The sequence below is a fragment of the Pipistrellus kuhlii genome, unplaced genomic scaffold (assembly GCF_014108245.1).
Source record: "Pipistrellus kuhlii isolate mPipKuh1 unplaced genomic scaffold, mPipKuh1.p scaffold_m20_p_1, whole genome shotgun sequence".
In the NCBI taxonomy this organism is placed as follows: Eukaryota; Metazoa; Chordata; class Mammalia; order Chiroptera; family Vespertilionidae; genus Pipistrellus; species Pipistrellus kuhlii.
Genome location: NW_023425404.1, coordinates 109,184,981 through 109,204,139, shown reverse-complemented (window position 1 = coordinate 109,204,139; position 19,159 = coordinate 109,184,981). Strand labels below are relative to the sequence as shown.

General features: G+C 36.3%; 1 protein-coding gene across 1 annotated transcript in view; it reads right to left on the bottom strand.

The window, feature by feature from the left end:
- The window catches only part of MALRD1 (MAM and LDL receptor class A domain containing 1), a 578,615-nt gene that overhangs the window by 296,870 nt on the left and 262,586 nt on the right, over nucleotides 1-19,159 (bottom strand). The window contains exon 26 of the mRNA XM_036459535.2: nucleotides 16,572-16,860. Within this exon, the coding sequence (XP_036315428.1) occupies nucleotides 16,572-16,860 (289 nt within the window). The remainder of the gene's footprint in view (nucleotides 1-16,571; nucleotides 16,861-19,159) is intronic.

Below are 19,159 nucleotides of genomic sequence, written 5' to 3'. Positions count from 1 at the left end.
GAAGGACTAATTTGTTCTGATGGACACCCTTGACCTAGTTTCTCCTGTAAAGGAAGGTTTCTCTTTACAAAGGTATTTGGGTTTATAAGGGTACCTTCTCTTTCCACCAGTTGCATACGTGCCCAATTGGCTTGAATTGCAAACTTTGCCAAGTGTAGGGGAGAGTCTATCTTTATTCTGAGCATCTTTTGGCACAAAATGATCACAGCCTTCTACACAGGGCCTCCTGTTACTGACAACAGATTTAGTGAAATCCTTCATAGTGGGGAGTAGCGTGGGTAGAGCAGATCTTAAAACTTACCAGTCATCTCTGCGTGAGGGACTCATGATCAAGGCTGTCGTTTGGTCAAATTATTCAGGCAGAATGAAGTATCTTTAACTAGCAGCCTTCATGTGATTTCAAGAAATGTTACTGACCTTGGAGAAGTGTCCCCATGTTAACTATAATAGTCATAGAAACTGAAACGCAAAGTATCAAGCTTTGTTGTGAGGCAAATTCTGTCCCCACTGCATCCAAGTGGCTTAAAGCATAAAGTCACCTGTGAGATGGTTTCAATGCTGCCATTTGCTCTCTAAGCATGTAACTTTTCTCACTTACTCTCCTCACAGAGGCATCAGCCAAGAGCTCTGCAGTCTATTCTATAAAGTGGTCCTAGACTTTCCATCTCTTTCTCTAATTACATACAGGTCAGCATCTCAGGGGTACAGAGGCATTGTGACATACACTGATGGATCTACCTGAGACATTCAAGACCTAATGCTCCATCCCATTTATAACAAGCAGCAAACAAGTCAGCTCCTCTACCCAAGGGAGGAGCCATTCCATAGACTCTATGGTCACCCTGTCCTACTTAATTGCCATTGTGAGTAGCAACAGAGACTGCACAATCTCAAGGGACAGTTTGACATGCTCATCAAGGACACAAGGAGGGCTGATGACAGACTTTCTCTCCCAACAATATGTTAAAACCTAACAATAATGGTTGAGCCCCGGCCAGTGTTTTCAGTGGTTAGAGTGTAGGCCTTCACACAGAAGGGTAGCATGTTTGATTCCTGGTCAAGGGCACATACCTACATTGCAGGTTTGATCCCTGGCCCCAGTGAGTAGGGGCACATTCATGAGGCAACTAATTGATGTGTCTCTCTCACATCGATGTTTCTCTCTCTCCTCCTCCCTCCCTTCCACTTTCTCTAGAAATCAATGGAAAAAAATATCCTTGGGTAAGGATTAACAAAACAAAGATTAATAATTAAATTATTTGTAGAACTAGTGACAAAATAAAGTCAGCTGATATGTGAGGCATGCTCTGATAAACACTAGTTTCCTGGATTTTAATACTTTATCCTAGCTAATAAGGAGGGAATATTCAAATTGACCATTACTTCATCACAAAGATGGCGGTGCCCACAGTCACAAGATGGCGGCACCCAGTCCCCTCAGCCCCACCAGAGTCCCCCAGTCCTCTTAGCCATCACCATGGTGAGGGGCAAGCAGGCCGCTGCAGAGAGCAGACAGCAGACCTGTGGCAGCATTGAGCAGGCAGGTCTACTGAAAGCAGAGAATCATGGGGAGCAGGACTAAGCCATCAGCAGTACAACCCATGAGGGCTCGCAGATTGGAGAGGGTACAGGTCGGGCTGAGGGACAATACTCACCTCCTTGCATGAATTTCATGCATCAGGTCTTTAGTATTATAATGAATTTGATAAACTTTGAGATGAGAAAGTTGATACAAATAGGCACATAAATTTGGGAGGGAAATGAGTTCTAAAAGTTCAGTTCATGAGTTGATTTAATGGTGCTGCTTTTTAGTAAATGATACAAAGTTAATACAAAGTTTACTTAAGAATATATGAATTGCCGGGACCGGTTTGGCTCAGTGGATAGAGCGTCGGCCTGCGGACTGAAAGGTCCCAGGTTTGATTCTGGTCAAGGGCATGTACCTTGGTTGCAGGCACATCCCCAGTAGGGGGTGTGCAAGAGGCAGCTGATCGATGATTCTCTCTCATCGATGTTTCTAACTCTCTATCCCTCTATCTTCCTCTCTGTGAAAAATCAATAAAATATATTTTTTTTAAAAAAAGAATATATGAATTATTGCCTGTCAGTTTGGCTCTGTGTTGGAGCACCAGCCCATTAACCAGGATATCACAGTTCAATTCCTGGTCAGGCACATGTGTGGGTTGTAAGCTCAATCTCCAGTAGGGAGCTTGTAGGAGGCAACCAGCCATGATTCTCTCTCATCATTGATGTTTCTCTCCCGGTCTCCCTCTCCCTTCCTCTCTGAAAATCAATAAAAAAATATTTTTAAAAGAATATATGAATTAGCTCCTTTGGCCAAGAAGATAAATTAGCACTGCATATGTGAAGTGTGTTTATTTCACTCTCCTCTTATGAAGTACAACCCAACCAGTTTTAGCTACTAAAAACATGGAAAATAAACAAAAAACAAAGGAACTTCCTTCATCCCTTTCCACATCCCATATAATAAAAGTCTAATATGCAAATCACCCAAACTGTTGAACAACCAGTTGCTATGACGTACACTGATCACTAGGGGGCAGACACTTAATACAGGAGCTGCTCCCTGGTAGTCAGTGTGCTCCCACAGGAGGAGTGCCAGTCAGCCAGAAACCCTGAGCTGGGCTCATGGCTGGCAATTACAGTAACAGTGTTAGGAGCCTCTCTTGTCTCCATACCAGAGCTAAGGATGTCTGATTGCTGGCTTAGGCTTGCTCCCCTAAGGACACCCCCCGAAGGCACCCAGGTTGTGAGAGGGCACAGGCCAGGCTGAGGAATCCCAGCCATATGCATATTGGAGGTGACCAGGCTGGTAGAGGAGGGCCATTAGGGGTGACCAGCAAGCAGGCAGAGGCAGTTAGGGATGATCAGGCAGGCAGGGGAGCAGTTAGGAGCATTAGGTAGGCAGGCAGGTGAATGGTTAGGATACAGTGGTCCTGGATTGTGAGAGGGATGTCTGAGGGCCAGTTTAGGATTGGGCCTAAACAGGCTGTCAGACATGCCCCAAGGGGTCCCAGATTGGTGAGGGTGTAGGTCGGGCTGAGGGATCCCCACCCCATGCATAAATTTCATACACCAGGCCTCTAGTTTATTTCATAAGATAATAATTTAAACATACCCATCATTTAAGATTTTTGTTTATATTACCTTAAACATTACCCTCTATATTTCATGTTTACAATGGAATTTTAAGTAAAAAGAACTATGTGATATGCAACCAACATGGGGACTGAATAAATGCAAAGTATCTTTGCTGTATCATCTAAAATCAACATTCCTTTACTATGATTGCATATCAGGAATTTAATACAATTATAGCTCATGCATTATCTTGTGTGGAATAGGCACTCTAAATATTAGTTAAACTAAACAGTAATCTGGTCCTAAGAATATTTACCATTTTATATGAGAATTGTTGTATACAAATAGGTTGAGATGAGAATTATTTGTATACAAATAGGTTGGTCTCAGAGCAATCAGAGCATGGTAAAAATATGAATAAAATGAACCAATAAATACTAGCTAAACTCTGATAAAATATTTTAAATAGTGGCATAAACACCTAGAAATCTATTTTGAGGGCTACATTTTTTAATCATCAAAGACAGCTGCTTGCTCATTAATTGTAGTCTTTCAATCCCTTATCTTGGTAGCTTTTGCAATTAAGGTTTTAGTGTTTGGTGTATTTCATGGTTCCTAGTTTTCCAGGCAAATAAGGCTTAATGCTATTTTCTGTTACACACTCACTAAAGAGAAACATTTCTCCTCTATAAACATGTCCATCTTTTAAGGATTCTTTCAGAGAAGAAAATAAATGGCAGCCCAAGTTCAACCAGGTATTTATCTGGAAGCCCACTGACTGACTTTGGTGTGTAAGACAAACTACTCAGGCCAGTTTGTAAAGGAGAGCTCCTGAGAGTTCTCCATGCCACATAAAGTCACAGTGGAGCAATTCATTTATGTGACATTTACATTCCTAGCCCTCCAGTGGTGTCTGGGCTATTTACAAGACAGCAAAGGAATGTGTTCTTACTCCCAACAAATTGCAGAAAGGAGCCACGAAACACTTTATTTTCCAAAGACATTGGCATTAAGGAACAGCGGTAAAACTAACACTTATTTAATGCTGATTGAGTGCTATATAAGAGTAGCTCTTATTGTGGCAATTTGACACACAAAATTAGCTTTAATTTAGCTTTATTTTAATTTTAGTTCATTAAATTTTTTTTATTCCCCTGTGATTTCTTCTGTGATGATTGATTTGTTTAGAAGAATGCCACTTAATTGTGTATATTTGGAATATTCCACATGTGATCATATTAATGCCTAACTAATTTCATCAGGTTTAGAAAGCATACTCTATGACTTCCATTCAGTTGAATCTACTGAGACTAGTTTTAGGGTTCAGCACCTTATTGAATATTTTACATGTACTTGAAATTAGTGTTATTCTGGCACTCCTAATAATTAATAGATTAAATATCACTTTTATTTAAATTCAACACCTTATAAATGTGTGTAAAACTTCTGTACAAACACATTGCACATAATCTTAAAATGAATAAAATAACTTTGCTAAAGGTGCTCTATAGAGTTACCATTGAATCATACTGATACTATCAATTATAGAAATATTTACTGTACCATTATTTTAGTTGAAAATACCAATATCTTTTTCCCTCTCCTTTCCTCCCCTCTCCTCCCCTCCCATTCCCTCCCCTCTCCTCCCCTCCCCTCCCTTTTCCTTCTTTCCCCTCTGCTCCCCTCCTTTTTCCTTCCTTCCCCTCCCCTGCCCTCCCCTCTCTTCTCGTCTCCCCTCCCCTTTCCTGCCATCCCTTCTCCTTTCCTCTCTCCTCTCCTCTCCCATCAACCCTTTGTCCTTTCCTTACTCCTTCCCTTCCTTTCAAAAAACTGCTCAGTTGAACTACTAATATGTCCCTTTTTAAGACAAGAAGATCTTGTTCAATATAGGGTGTTAAATATGCTAAGACTTTGAGCAGTAGAACTTTCACAAATAAAACAGTTCTAATTAAAAGAGATGCAATGGACACAGTTACTATAATACTAAATGCCATTTAAAGAAAGGACTGTTAAAAAAAATAAGATTCCTCCCGATGAGGAAAAAAATATATGGTGCTTCATGTTTCTGCATCCTATTTTAATAACACCGCTATTACTATAATCTGTAGTATTATTTTGGAAGATGATTACATGTAAAGATATCTGATTCATAAAATTCACCATGGCTTTCCTGCATCCATATGTAACTGAGGCATCTCCTTCCAATTCCAAATAAGGTAAGCTTACAAGAAGTAGAAATAATTACTTTACTCAGCACAAGGATTACTGATAAAGATTAAAAAGAAACAAGCAATTAAGCAGATATTAATTATGTGTAGTGTTTTGTTTTGTTTTTATACCCTGTATCTCACAAACTTTATACTGATGTCTTTAAGATCTCAGTATATGAGTCAGTTCTTATTTTTACACCTATAGTAAAATATTAATCTTTACATCAGTGCCCCAACATAATTCTGTGACCATTTTCTTATTTTCCATTTTCAGATTATGCTATACTTTTATATTTACCCTAGAGGCCCAATGCACGAAATTTGTGCAAGAGTAGGTGGCTGGCTGCCTGGATCCCTCCCTCGCAGCCGGGGTTTGTCCAGAAGGACATCAGGTCCAATTAGCATATCACGCTTTTATTATCATAGATGCAGCTTTCTGGCAAAGGAATTCTTAGCTTTACATTGTGATAATAGGCTTATGTTTATTTGAACTTAGTAAAAAGATGAGGTAGGCAGTAACAGTAATTTTATGCCAGTGAACTCATTCTATCTTCTCTGCAAAAAAAGCATTGATTGAGGTCTATTGTTTCTCCAGAACAAAATCAAGAACATTGGTTGAAAATAAAGAAATTTCTATTGTAAAACTGGATTTCTCACTTGAGGATTATAAGAATTACTTTTGTCTGCAGTATCTTATTTCTATTCAGACATAAACATATCTATATCTATATCTATCTATCTATCTATCTATCTATCTATATATATATATATATATATATATATATATATATATAAAATTGATTTTTTACAGAGAGGAAGAGAGAGAGTTAAGAGTTAGAACCATCGATGAGAGAGAATCATTGATCAGCCACTTCTTGCACACCCCCCACTGGGAATGTGCCCGCAACCAAGGTACATGCCCTTGACCAGAATCAAACGTGGGACCTTTCAGTCCGCAGGCTGATGCTCTATCCACTGAGCCAAACTGGTTTCGGCAGACATAAACATTTCTGATAGAGCTTTATTTTTTAAACCGGTCATGTCTGTTATAAGATTGAAGTATATGACTACATCTGAATGGTCCTGCTTTGCAGCCCTTCATGGATGCAAAATATTTACAGGATGGCCTCCCTGAAAGGTTCAGCTCATGGTAAAAAATAAAAGAAAAATAACTATGAAAGTTGGCTGCCTCTTGAGTCTGATAAATAAAATTCCCATGCATATGTTTTGTATGGGAACATATGCTGTTTTCAGTTAATTCTTGTGGCTTTCATTTCTGACATTCAGTCAATTGTTTTGTGTCAGCTTTGTATGCCTTCATTAGTCAAATAACCACATTTGACTAATTTACCAAGCTGGTCCATCTTTTATTTTTTAATCTGTGCAACTTCTTATTATATCTGGGTGCCTTATATACAAAGCAAGTCAGTCAGCAAAGAAACACACATCTTCAATAGTTAATGTAATAGCGTGAAAGTAACATAGTCATGATATAATCTATCGATATATTATATTTTATGAGCATTTTACTAAGATAAAAAGCACAATTGCTAACATGAATCTAATATGATATTAATTCTTTTATTAACTCTAGTTTCACATACATTAGTCCTTGAGATAAAAATAAAAGATATTTAATAAAGAAAATTTAAATAAAATAAGAAGTGGAGTTAAAATAATTGCTTCTTTTCTTTGATCTTGTATTTTCTGTCCCCTTAATTTTTTAAGTACTTGACAGTAGAAAAATACTGGATAAAATCCATCTTTGTCATTAGAAAGCATTTTACAACATAAGAAATTATAATATTATAAGTTATATAACCAAATAATTTATATAATAACAAATAAATTTAATTATTTACAACATAACTGCCATACAACCTATTTTGCCACTGTACTATAAATTTGTATGTGGATCCTTTTAAAGGAATTTAGTAAATAACAAAGGCCCATTCATACTGGACAGCAAAAAACAAACAATTATTCCCATTATGATTAAGAGATAAGCATCACTATTGAAAAATACCCATCTCTCAAATATAAATAATGTAATGTGGATTTTTTTTCACAAGAAATATGATGTGGAATGATTTTGGGAGATCATGCCCAAACTAATAGATAATAATTTTTATGATAGATAATAATTTTTATGAGTCCTAGGAAAAAAATGTGAAGGAACAAATAAAAACATCACTTTTGCAGTGCATGAAGATTAAGATATAATGAGTTGTTGCTGGGTTATAAAAATTCCGGTATAATATATTGCACAATATTTATATGATATTTTCAATAATTTAAATTATGCAGGGCTTGGACAATGAAAGGCACAAGGTAGTATGTCAAGAAGTAGCAAGAGTGGTAGATAGTTTGATGGCAGCTGAGTCTAAATTGAACAAAATTAAATACTCATTATAGATAATATTTTCCAAAGGTCTAGAGGATTCAAAAAGCAAGAAATTCACAAGAGGCAAGGTAATGACCTTGATCTTTATGAAAACACTGCTGTGTACCAACCACATGTGTGTAGATCATCCTTGGGTTACTGTGAATGGAGTTCTGGCAAGATGGAATTGGCCGAGTGTTTAATGAGCAAATTGGCTGGAAAACAATAATGCTGTAGTAAAGTACAGAAGACCCTAAAAATGGAAGGGTTGGGGTGCAGTTGAAAATCCACCTATAACATTTGACTCACCAAAAATTTAACTAGTGATTAACCTACTGTCAACCAAAAGCCTTACCTAAAACATAAATAGTTGATTAACACATATTTATATATTATATGTATCATATACTGCATTCTTAGAAGAAGAAAAAAAGAAGTAAGCTAGAGCCTTAGCCAGGAGGCTCAGCTGATTAAAGTGTCATTTCATTCAAAAGGTTCTGGGTTGGATTCCCAGTCAGGACCCATATCTAGGTTGCAGGTTCAATCTCCAGTCAGGATGTATATGGAGGCAGCCAATGGATGTTTTTCTCTAACACCAATGTTTCTCTCTCTCGATCCATTTCTCTCTCTAAAAATCGATAAAAACATATTCTTGGATTTTAAAAGTAAGTCAGAGCAAAAATGTTTTTAAGAAAATCATAAGGGATTAAAAAACAAACAATTACTCCTCTTACTCATATAGGAATAATTATTTTGTTTTTTGCTGTCCAATATGAACCAAGAGGGTAGCATAGCTAAACACCTATACTTGCTGCCTCTCACAACCACATCAAAATTACAACTAAAAGATAGAATAACTACCACCCAGAGTCACAGAAAAGCTGGCTAAGTGGAAGTTCCACAACTAGATAGGAGAAGAAAGCGCATTGAGACTGGAAAGAAGTGCAGAGGCATGGAAAGTGCTGGCACCTGGATGTGCTGCTCTTTAAATCGAGATACAAGCTCCCACTTGCTTTGAACTTCAGTTCTGGGCGAGACTCTGGGGACCCAGGCACATATGGGGAGAAATAGGACTGTCTGGCATTGAGACAGGAGTGCAGGGCGGCTTTCTTGCAGAGGTGCTCACAGTGATCATTGTTCCTCCATGGGGGAACAGGACACTGAGAACCGAAGACCTCTCCAGTGCGGAGATGACTGGAAGCCATTGCTGTTTGCTCTGCCCTAGTGATTCCAGGAGACCCCACCCAACCCAATTTATAACTCCTCCCAAGCTGTGTACAGCAGCTTTTGTATATGAATGGCCTGTCCTTTTTCTGCCTAAAACCTGACAAACTGCAGCTGGGTGAGAGATCCCCAGAGCTTCCAAAAGAAGGCCCAAGGCCTGGCAGCAGCAGCCTGCCTTGCTTCACAGCTGGGCTTTGTCTAGGCACTTCCAAACTCCATAGAAAGGGGAGGAAACTGCAGATGTCTCTGTAGCTCCTGCTGGGCGACCCCAGACAGTGGTTGACCTTGTACCTCCTTGGAGATCCAAGACCCAGTGTATCCAGTGTATCCAGTGTTAAGAACGACACTATACCAGATTACCACTCTTCACATCCATAAGAGACACACTCATGGGGCAGACTCAGTGAGCACCAAAGCCCCACTGAAGCAAGACTTGCCCCATAAGGGTATCTCCTGCACAGCAGCTCTTCCATTGTAGACACATCTGGTCCTCACAACCAATTGGCCTGGAAGTAAATTCCTCCCAGTGATAAAACAGCAATCAAGGCACAACTACAGCAAGACTGTGCACACAGCCCACAAAGGGGTGCACCAAGAGTGTCCACCTCAGATGATTGAGGAGGTAGAACCAGTGGGCCCTATAGGAAACCTACTACACAAGACCACTCTATCAACTCCAGGAGACTTAGCAGCTATCAGTACCTAGAAACAAACACAGGGAAACAGACAAAATGTGGAGACAAAGATATGTCACAAATGAAAGAAATGGATGAAAGCGAAATACTGGATATAGAGTTTAAAACCACGGTTATAAGGTTACTCAAGAGTCTTCTAGAAGCCTCTGAGAAATTTAGTGAGGCCCTCAAGGATATGAAAAAGGACCAATCAGAAATTAAGCATACACTTACTGAAATAAAGAATAATATACAGAGATCCAACAGCAGACTAGAGGATCGCAAGAATCAAGTCAAAGATTTGAAATATGAAGAAGCATAAAACACCCAACTGGGGGGGAAAAATCTGAAGATAGTGTAAGGAGCCTCTGGGACAACTTCAAGTGTACCAACATCTGAATTATGGGGATACCAGAAGAAGAGAGAGAACAAGATATTGAAAACCTATTTGAAGGAATAATGTCAGAAAACTTCCCTTAACTGGTGAAAGAAATAGACTTGTAAGTCCAAGAAGCACAGAGAACCCCAAACAAGAAGAATTCAAAGAGGATCACACCAAGACACATCATAATTAAAATGCCTAGGGCAAAAGACAAAGAGAGAATCTTAAAAACAGCAAGAGAAAAACAGTTATCTACAAGGGGGTACCCATACGACTGTCAGCTAATTTCTCAACAGAAACTATGCAGGCCAGAAGGGATTGATAAGAAATATACAAAGTAATGAATAGTAAGAACCTACAACCAAGATTACTCTACCCAGCAAAGCTATCATTTAGAATTGAAGGTCAGATAAAGAACTTCACAGACAAGAAAAAGCTGAAGGAGTTCATCACAACCAAACCAGTATTATATGAAATGCTGAAGTGTATTCTCTAAGAAGAGGAAGAAGAAGAAAAAGGTAAAGATTAAAAATTATGAACAACAACATGACAACAAATACATATCTATCAACAAGTGAACCTAAAAATCAAATGAATAAAACACCTGATGAACAGAACAGACTGGTGAATGTAATAGAATCAGAGGAATGGCAAGGGAGCAGACCGACAATTCTCCAGGGGTAAGAGTTGTGGGGGGTGCAAGAATAGATTAGACCAAGAGCTTACACCTATGGATGAGGTCAGTGGGGTGGGGGGAAGGCCTGGAATGGGGTTGGAACTGGGTGGAGGGGAGCTATTGGGCTATAGGGGAGGGGTTAAGAAAGAGGAATATCAGTAATAATCTGAACAATAAAGATTTTAAAAAAAGAAAATCATAAGGAAGAGAAAATACATCTATAGTACTATACACATTTATTTTTAAAATCTGTATATAACTGGTAGCTTGCAGTTAAAACCCATGTTGTTCAACAGTCAACTATTTAATCACTAGCCAACTGGTACAGAAAATTAATGCACTCGGGGGGGGGGGGGTCCCCCTCAACCCAGCCTGCACCCTCTCCAATCAGGGACCCCTTCTTAAACCATTTATGTCTCAATCAAAATATTATTTTATTCCATATCTTAAATCAGGAGACAAATGATCAGTTAAAATCTCTGTATATTTCTCTAAGTAAAGTGGTGATTCACTAGTTTACTTTATGTGAGTTTGAAACCTGTCAGACCAGAGATGCTTTCTGTAATCTAGGAAGAGAGGTTTCACCAGAACCTGACCATGTTGAAATCTTGATCAGGGACTTAAAATTTTCAAATATATGAGAAATAAATATTTGTTGTTTAAGCCACTCAGTTTATAATATTTTTTTAAAAAAAACAGAGTTGATTAAGATACACAGTTCTATTGTGGCTGACTTGTGAGTTATGGATATCGATGGCTCAGCACACCATAACCCTATCAAAATGCACTCATGTCCATGAAGGACCTATTGGAAAGCTTTAGCCTAGGGCTTTGTAGTGAAGGAAGTTAGAGTCAACCTTGGACTTTTGAAGTTTCAGGGAGCTGTAAAGGAGACAAAAGCACAAAATGCTGGGGCAAAGAAGTCTTCTACCCCAAAATAAAAATAAAATACAAATTTTTTAAGTATCACCATAGGTCCTAGATGTTGTTGCTCAGTGGTTATAGCATCAGCCCTCGGTCTGGAGGGTCACGGGTTCCATTCCCCACCTAGAGCATGTACCTGGGTTGCAGGTTTAATTTCATCGGTGGGAGTGCTTGTGGGAGGCCACCAATCAATGTGTCTCTCTCACATTGATTTCGCTCCTCTCTCTGTCCCCTCCCCTCTCTCTTGAAATCAATGGGAAAGGAGAAGAAAAGAAAAAAAAAAGGCAGTGTAGGATATCATTATATGATTTGGCTTTTGATCTGGATGGAAATAAAAGTAACATTTCTTAAAAATTGATATTAGCTATTTGTTATATAGGTATTTTTTTCTTATTAGCTATATATTATACAAGAATTACATAATATATGACATTATATTATATGTCTATATTATTTGGCCAGTCCTTCAGATCACACTGAGAACTATAATTGAAACCACACCTGTCCCTCTGCTGACTCCAGGTGTCAGGTTGGAGCATAATCACATCTGTTTGAAGGACCGTCCACATAATCTAAGCCTCAAAGAGATCACACAAGTGGCATTCTAACAAATATCAGTTCACAATCAAATTCTCAAAACATAACAAGCCAATGTGGGCAGAAATAATTACCAACCATCTGAAACAGGCCCACAAAGACTTCAAAACAGATATTACAGAAAACAATACAAGAGAAATTCATTGAATATGTTAAAAATAAAAGAGATTGGAAACATGGTGTTTTCATAAATGTCCAGGTAGAGAAAAATTAAATAAAATTTATAAATTCTGAATGCAAAATTCAATAAAGACTAAATAGAAAAATAGACATATATAAAATAAAAATTATAATTCTGAAGATATATGTAATAAAGTTTAAGAGGTAGAAATGACTCAGTGAGAAAGCCTAGTAGCATTTAATCAAAATTTCAGAAGGAAAGAGGAGCTTATAAAAATAGATATTCAATGTTAAACGGAATATACTCTAAACATCTCCATAAAATTTCAGAACAACCAGAGAAAGAGCTCTTCAAAAGACTGAGAAAAAATTAGTGATTTCTTAATTAGTAACAATAATAAATTCTCAACAATAACTACACAATTCTAAACAAATGGAATAACATCTTCTAATCTAAGAGAAAATAATTGTAAATCTAGAATTACATGCCCATGAAACTGCCTTCAAATGTAAGGGCTTATTAAAGACATTTTTAGGTAAATAAAAATTGTTAAGTTTATCACCAAAAGATCCCTGCTAGAGAATTGCAAAATAATGTTTTTCCAAGAAGAAGTCAGATAAGCCTAGAAGAAAGATGTCAGAAGAAATATAAAGCTAATAAACTGGCACAGAAATTTCTAGAAAACAATAGAAGTAATGTCAAAATTTGATATAAAAATATCAAAATAGAAATAAAACCTTGGAAAACAACTACATGTAAATGGATAGAAGGGAAACTAGAGTTAAGGCATTTAAGTTCTATGTAATATTAAGAAGGATGATAAAGATGCCAAGTTACTTTAAACTGTATTATGTTACTTATGCACATTAAAATTCTAGGGTAAAGTTTAAATAAAAGTGTCTATTTTCCAAAGGAAGGAGGGATAAAAACGTGTAAAATAAAACTTAAATAATTTTTAAAGAAATAAAATCCAAGCAAAACAATTCCTATAATTTCCATATGTCCTGGAGACATGTCAATCCCATCCCATGAAATTAGAAATAACAAATAAAACTCAAAGGGAGAAATACTTCCAAACATAAAGACACACATTTTATAATGATTCAGAGTCATCTAAGCAAGAAAATATGACAATCATAAGTGTATATTAAGCTTTTATATATAGAAAATAAAATCAGCAAGTTTACTAATTACATATTTGGAGGTTTTTGTGTGTGCAATTCCTTTGAAGAGAAACAGGGACAGAAAGGATCTAAACTATTTCTTTGAGCAACGAATGAAACATCACAAAGCAAAACCAGCAAGTAGATACTATGCTTTTAACAAATTTCAACCTGTAGTTTAATTTTATAATCCCTCTAGCAGTAGTGGCAGATAAAAGAAAACTGAAAACCAACTATCTGCCAAGTATTTTTAAAAGCATATATATCTCAATTATGTGTTCAAATTACTTAGAAGTAAATTACAATAATCCCATTTTTACAGATAAGAAAGGTAAGGATTAAGGAGGTTAAGTAGACCAGGTGGCTGATTTCATAGGTAGTAAGCAGTGCAGAGATCCAAGTTCATGTCTTTAAACCTCAAACACATGCACTTTGCACCAAATTTTATGTAAAGGCTTCACTAAATTACAGAGCCAGTGCAATCAGCCTGATTTTCCTTACTCAGGACTCTGTCTGATTTGCTATGCTGGCACTCTCATCAGTAGGTAGAAGCCTTTTAAACTTTTGCCAAATATTTCAGAGAAATGAGTGACCTTTAGAAGGAGCTAATCCACTCAGCCCTCTTTGCCTTACATATATTTTTAAATCAAAAGTTGATTACCATGTTATATCCTCAACTGTTCTTCTTGCATAACTCATATTTAAAAATAACTGTGGGGACTCAAAACACAGTACACACACACAAAACTGATTCCCTGACCTCATTATACTAAGAGATTTTTTAAAAATATCTGCCAATAAAACAGAGAATCAGATAGTGGCTGAATTTGCAAATGAACATTTAGAGAGGGATCTTGTTTGAATTTTTCATATTGAAATTTGTTAAACAATAATTTTTATCCATCATCACTTGGTCCTTAATATCCTTAATAGACTTGCCAACAAAATACATTTTTAGAGGTGGAGGGGTTAAGGCGATGTGTGAAAAAGGTGAAGGAATTAAGCAAAACAGGCAAACAAACACACAAACAAAAAAACCCTCATACTTACAGAAAACAGTATGGTCATTCATTACCAGAGAGAAAGGAAGGTGGGAGGAAATAGGAGAGGAAAAGGGGAAATAAATGGTGATTAAAGGAAACTTAACTTGGGGTGCTGAAAAGACAACACAATATTACAGATGAGGCATTATAGAATTGTTCACCTGAAACCTATATAATTTTATTAATCAATGTCATCCCAATAAATTAAAATAAAGTTTTAAAAAGCATTTTTATGAATGTATTTTTCACTCTTATTTATGTTCATATCATCCAATATGCTTAATAGTGTAAAAATATTGACATTTCCTTCCTAAAATTAAAAATGAATAAATAAACTCTTAATATAATTATGGGAAGTTAATAACAATATAACTAATTTGCTAACAAAGCCCTGGATATTATTTGGCTCATTAGAATCACTGATTTCAGATTAAATTCAATTGCACCTTCATAAATATATGTTTTGTCTCTCTTATCTTTTCAATTTTAAGCTATCCTTAAGGGAGATGTTAGCCTACATACCTGAATACAGATGAAAAGTCTGCATGAACTAGAGTGACTTTCAAACCTTTAATAAATGTTAACATAACGTAATTACCCTTCTTCAAACTGTGAAAGTTTCAAGTTAAGTGTTTTTGTAGTAATAATAAATTAATATTTATTAAACATTTCTAAGTATACACTTACATACATATTATTCATTATTTCAAAATAAATTAGACATTATCAATAAATGACAAAATTGAATGATTATAATGTACTACAAAATAATTACATGCTTGTGGTTTCTGCAAGAAAAAAAATTTTGTCAAAACAAATGGTAGAAAAACATGTTTTAATAAAAATGCAAATAATGGATACTTACTTTCAAATGGCTACACTGCCTAAGGAATAATGATAAAGGTGCTCCAAAATATAGCATAATATAAAATGAGAATTTTATTGACTAAATGCTTACATTACGACAGCCATGAAACTAGACAAATTACATAAGCAATTACCTCTTTGTATTCATAAGAACCCAAGAACCTAAGAAATAGGTGATGGTCTATTTGCTTTAGAGATGAGGAAACTGAGTCTCAGAGCTGTGCAGCATGTAGTTATTAAGAAGGGAATCTGAGTATGTAGTCCACTAGAATATGATACTTGTGCTTTCATATTTGGCCCTGGGTATATTTCTGTGCTTCTATTTAAATAAGAATATGACTGCAATTCTTGGAAATTCACAAAATTTACCCTGAAAAATGGAACCCCATTGTCAGGGACTGACCTGAAAGTACCCTAATATTCACTTCATCTCCTGTGCTGCCAGTGAGTGGCCATTAGCCATGACTGAATACTAAACAATTGAATTATGGCTAACCCAATTTGAATGTGCTGGCAGGTAAAATGCTGTATTTTTCTATGTATAATACACTATTTTCTAAAATAATTAGACTGAAAATCAAGGGGCATCTTATACAGGGAAATCAGCTGAGGAGGGAGCCATACAGGTGCATAGCTGCCCATACTTTGTCAGACAGGCTTCCTACCAACTCAAAATTTAATATAATTCCTTGAACAAATTACCAAAATATATTTTAGGTTAAAAGAGTATATGGACTTATTCAATTATCTAAACTATTTAAGTTACTCAGCCACTCAAATTAGAGTTGTTGGTCTAAAAAGAATAAAGTAAACAGCATAACCACAGTAATGTATAACTAAAATTGAGTAACTCTGTCCTCAATGTACATATATTTTATTGAGTGAACTGCTATTTTTTTAATATTATAATAGATTATGTATTAGACTGCAAGCAGAGAAGTCTTATTTTATTGGTCTAAGAAGCAGCTGACTAAACAGAGAACTCAGGAACTGATAAATATACTGAAGCTTTGAGAAAATGAGGAAGATAATTTTATAAGAAAAGGCTTAAAAGGTACCTGTATTTTTGGAATACAAAGGATTTTTTTTCTTCATTTTGGAAGCAGTAGATAACTACTTGTATATGTCATTGCTTTTTATTTCCTTTTTTTCCTTTCTAGTCTCTACCCTGTAAAACCTCCAAACAAACACAAGTTGAAGTGTACCTGTTGGAAGAGGCACCGCTAGTTCTTCCATGGACTGATGGGCCGGTAGACAACTCTTCATAAGCACAATGTCATCCAGTGCAATATCACCGTGGTGTCCTTTCCCAACTCTTCCTTCAAATTTGAGTTGAAAATCCTCCTCGCCAGACAGTATTAGCTCCTTCCGCTGCCAGAAGTTGCCTTGTTCTACAGTGAGATTAACTAGGAACGTTGTTTTGTTTGAGACTGATACCTGCATCAAGGTGAGTGCCCCAATGCCATTTCCATACATGTGATAATGAAAAATTATCTGTAACCAAGAGAAAGAATGTTATATGTAATTAGTACAATTAATCCCATTTTATTTTCAATGATAGTATATTGCCCTCTTTGTTAATTCCAGAAAGAAAACTAAATCTACATGTGCTATTGTTCTGTGAATACTCTAACACTGAGTACTAATAAAGTGAGGCCAGCCTTACACCATATGTTGCTGTATATGAAGGATAGTACAATAAGGATCAAATAGAAATTTAGTTTTAAAAATGAGCAGAGTTTACTTTTTGTGATTTCTAAATGCAGGATTCATTAGTAAACTTTTAACATGACCATCAAAGAAATAAAATATGATTAAAAAGTGATGTGTTATACAAAAAGACTTTTCATGATTAAAATATAAGAGGGATGAAACAACCATTTTCAGTCTCATGAAACTTAAATCATTTTCTCCAAAAAGCAGAATCCTTTATTGCTTATTCCACCACATTCTTGCACTTGAAATACATTTTTAGTTCTACAAGATCCTTGAGGCTCCACTATATATTTCAAAACCACCAGGACAGCAATTATTCACATTTTACTCAAAATGCTAGAAACATGCTATAGAAGAGCAATTTGGGAGTTTTTCCCTGAGTAAAAATTAATAAACACTTTAACATTTCAAAGATAAATTTGACTAGCCTTTTAGTGATTGTTACACAGAAAGGGAGAGTCAAAAACATCTAAGAGAAAAAATAGCACTGGTTAGGAACAATAAGAATTCAGAGGGTTGCCGCAACCGGTTTGGCTCAGTGGATAGAGTGTCAGCCTGCGACTGAAGGGTCACGGGTTCGATTCCAGCAAAGGGCATGTGCCTTGGTTGTTGGGCACATCCCCAGTAGGAGGTGTGCAGGAGGCAGCTGATCGATGATTCTCTTTCATGGATATTTCTAACTCTCTATCCCTTTCTCTTCCTCTCTGTAAAAAATCAATAAAATATATTTAAAAAAAGGATTCAGAGGGTTTTAAACCTTTTTTCTTGTCATTTGTATGAATGAGGGAAAACTGTAATGGGGCTTGATCTTCACACACAAAAATACATTAATTGAAACAATAGCATATTCTACAGAAAGAAAAATGGATGTGTTTAAAGGGTAAAAAGCATGATCAAACAATATATGCAATGCATACTTCAAAGAGCATGAAGAATACATAACCCAAGTAAATGACTCTACTCAAATTGCCCAGCTGATGAAACTTTTGGATAGTATGCTCCAATCCAAACACATTTCTTTTTTTGTTAAACAATTAATGTTGGAAGGTGTGAGATCTATGAGCCCTGTGCCTTGTCCAGAAAAAACTGGTGAAACCAGGGTGGCATAGCACCTGAGAGTGAGAAACAAAAGGGGCCCGGGCAGACTCTTGGGCAGCACCAATAGGCATGAGAGAAACAATCTGATGGGCACAGCACATGTCTCTCTGGATCCTTTCTAGTCACAGGTGTGGTCTGTTTTCTCATTTGTGCAAGAAACATGAAGTGTATGTGTTACAGCACAGAAAATAGTTCTCTATCTTCTTGAGACCATTTTCTGAATGATGCCAGTAGGTTATCATAAAAAAAAAACAAAAAAAAAAACACATCAAAACACCTCCATTTCTACAGAGAACACCTGATGACAACAGAAACTTATCACAGGGCAACCTGAGTGAATAAAAGTCTGATAAGTATTAAATTCTAAAGAGGCATTTTCACTTAAAAGTGTAGTCACTCAGAGATTTGATCTCTTTCCTCATCAATCTCCATCATCACCACCCATTTCTCAAAAGGAAGAAAACCTCCAATTTGAGTTTTTCTGCTTGAAGGTATTCCACAAGGTCAAGTGATAGACAGGATTTTTGTGAAAAAAATGGGAGGTCGTTTTCTGCTTATCTAATACATATATATTTTCTACATGAGAGACCCAATCATTTCCAGCTTGACCTTTCCTTACTTCTTTGTATTCAATCTATATAACAAATATTCATGAAGTAAGCCATTCATCATTGATTTTTGACATTTCTTCGAGGCATACTTCATTGTCCTCACACAGATGTTTAAAACAGCAGGGACTACAGCTCTGGGACCAGGGAAAACAGAGATGGATGAAATCCTTGGTTACTACAGAGTGAAAAGAGAAAAAAAATTTGAACATTTTTAGAGAAAGTGTCTAAACAAAAATGCTTAGAAGTCAACTGGAATTTTATATGTATTTCATGTTTAATTTTTAATTGGCTTTCTAAGATTAGAACTTATTTGTAATTTTCAATATATAGGTACTTAAACTAAATAAACTCTGGTGTATTTGGGTTTT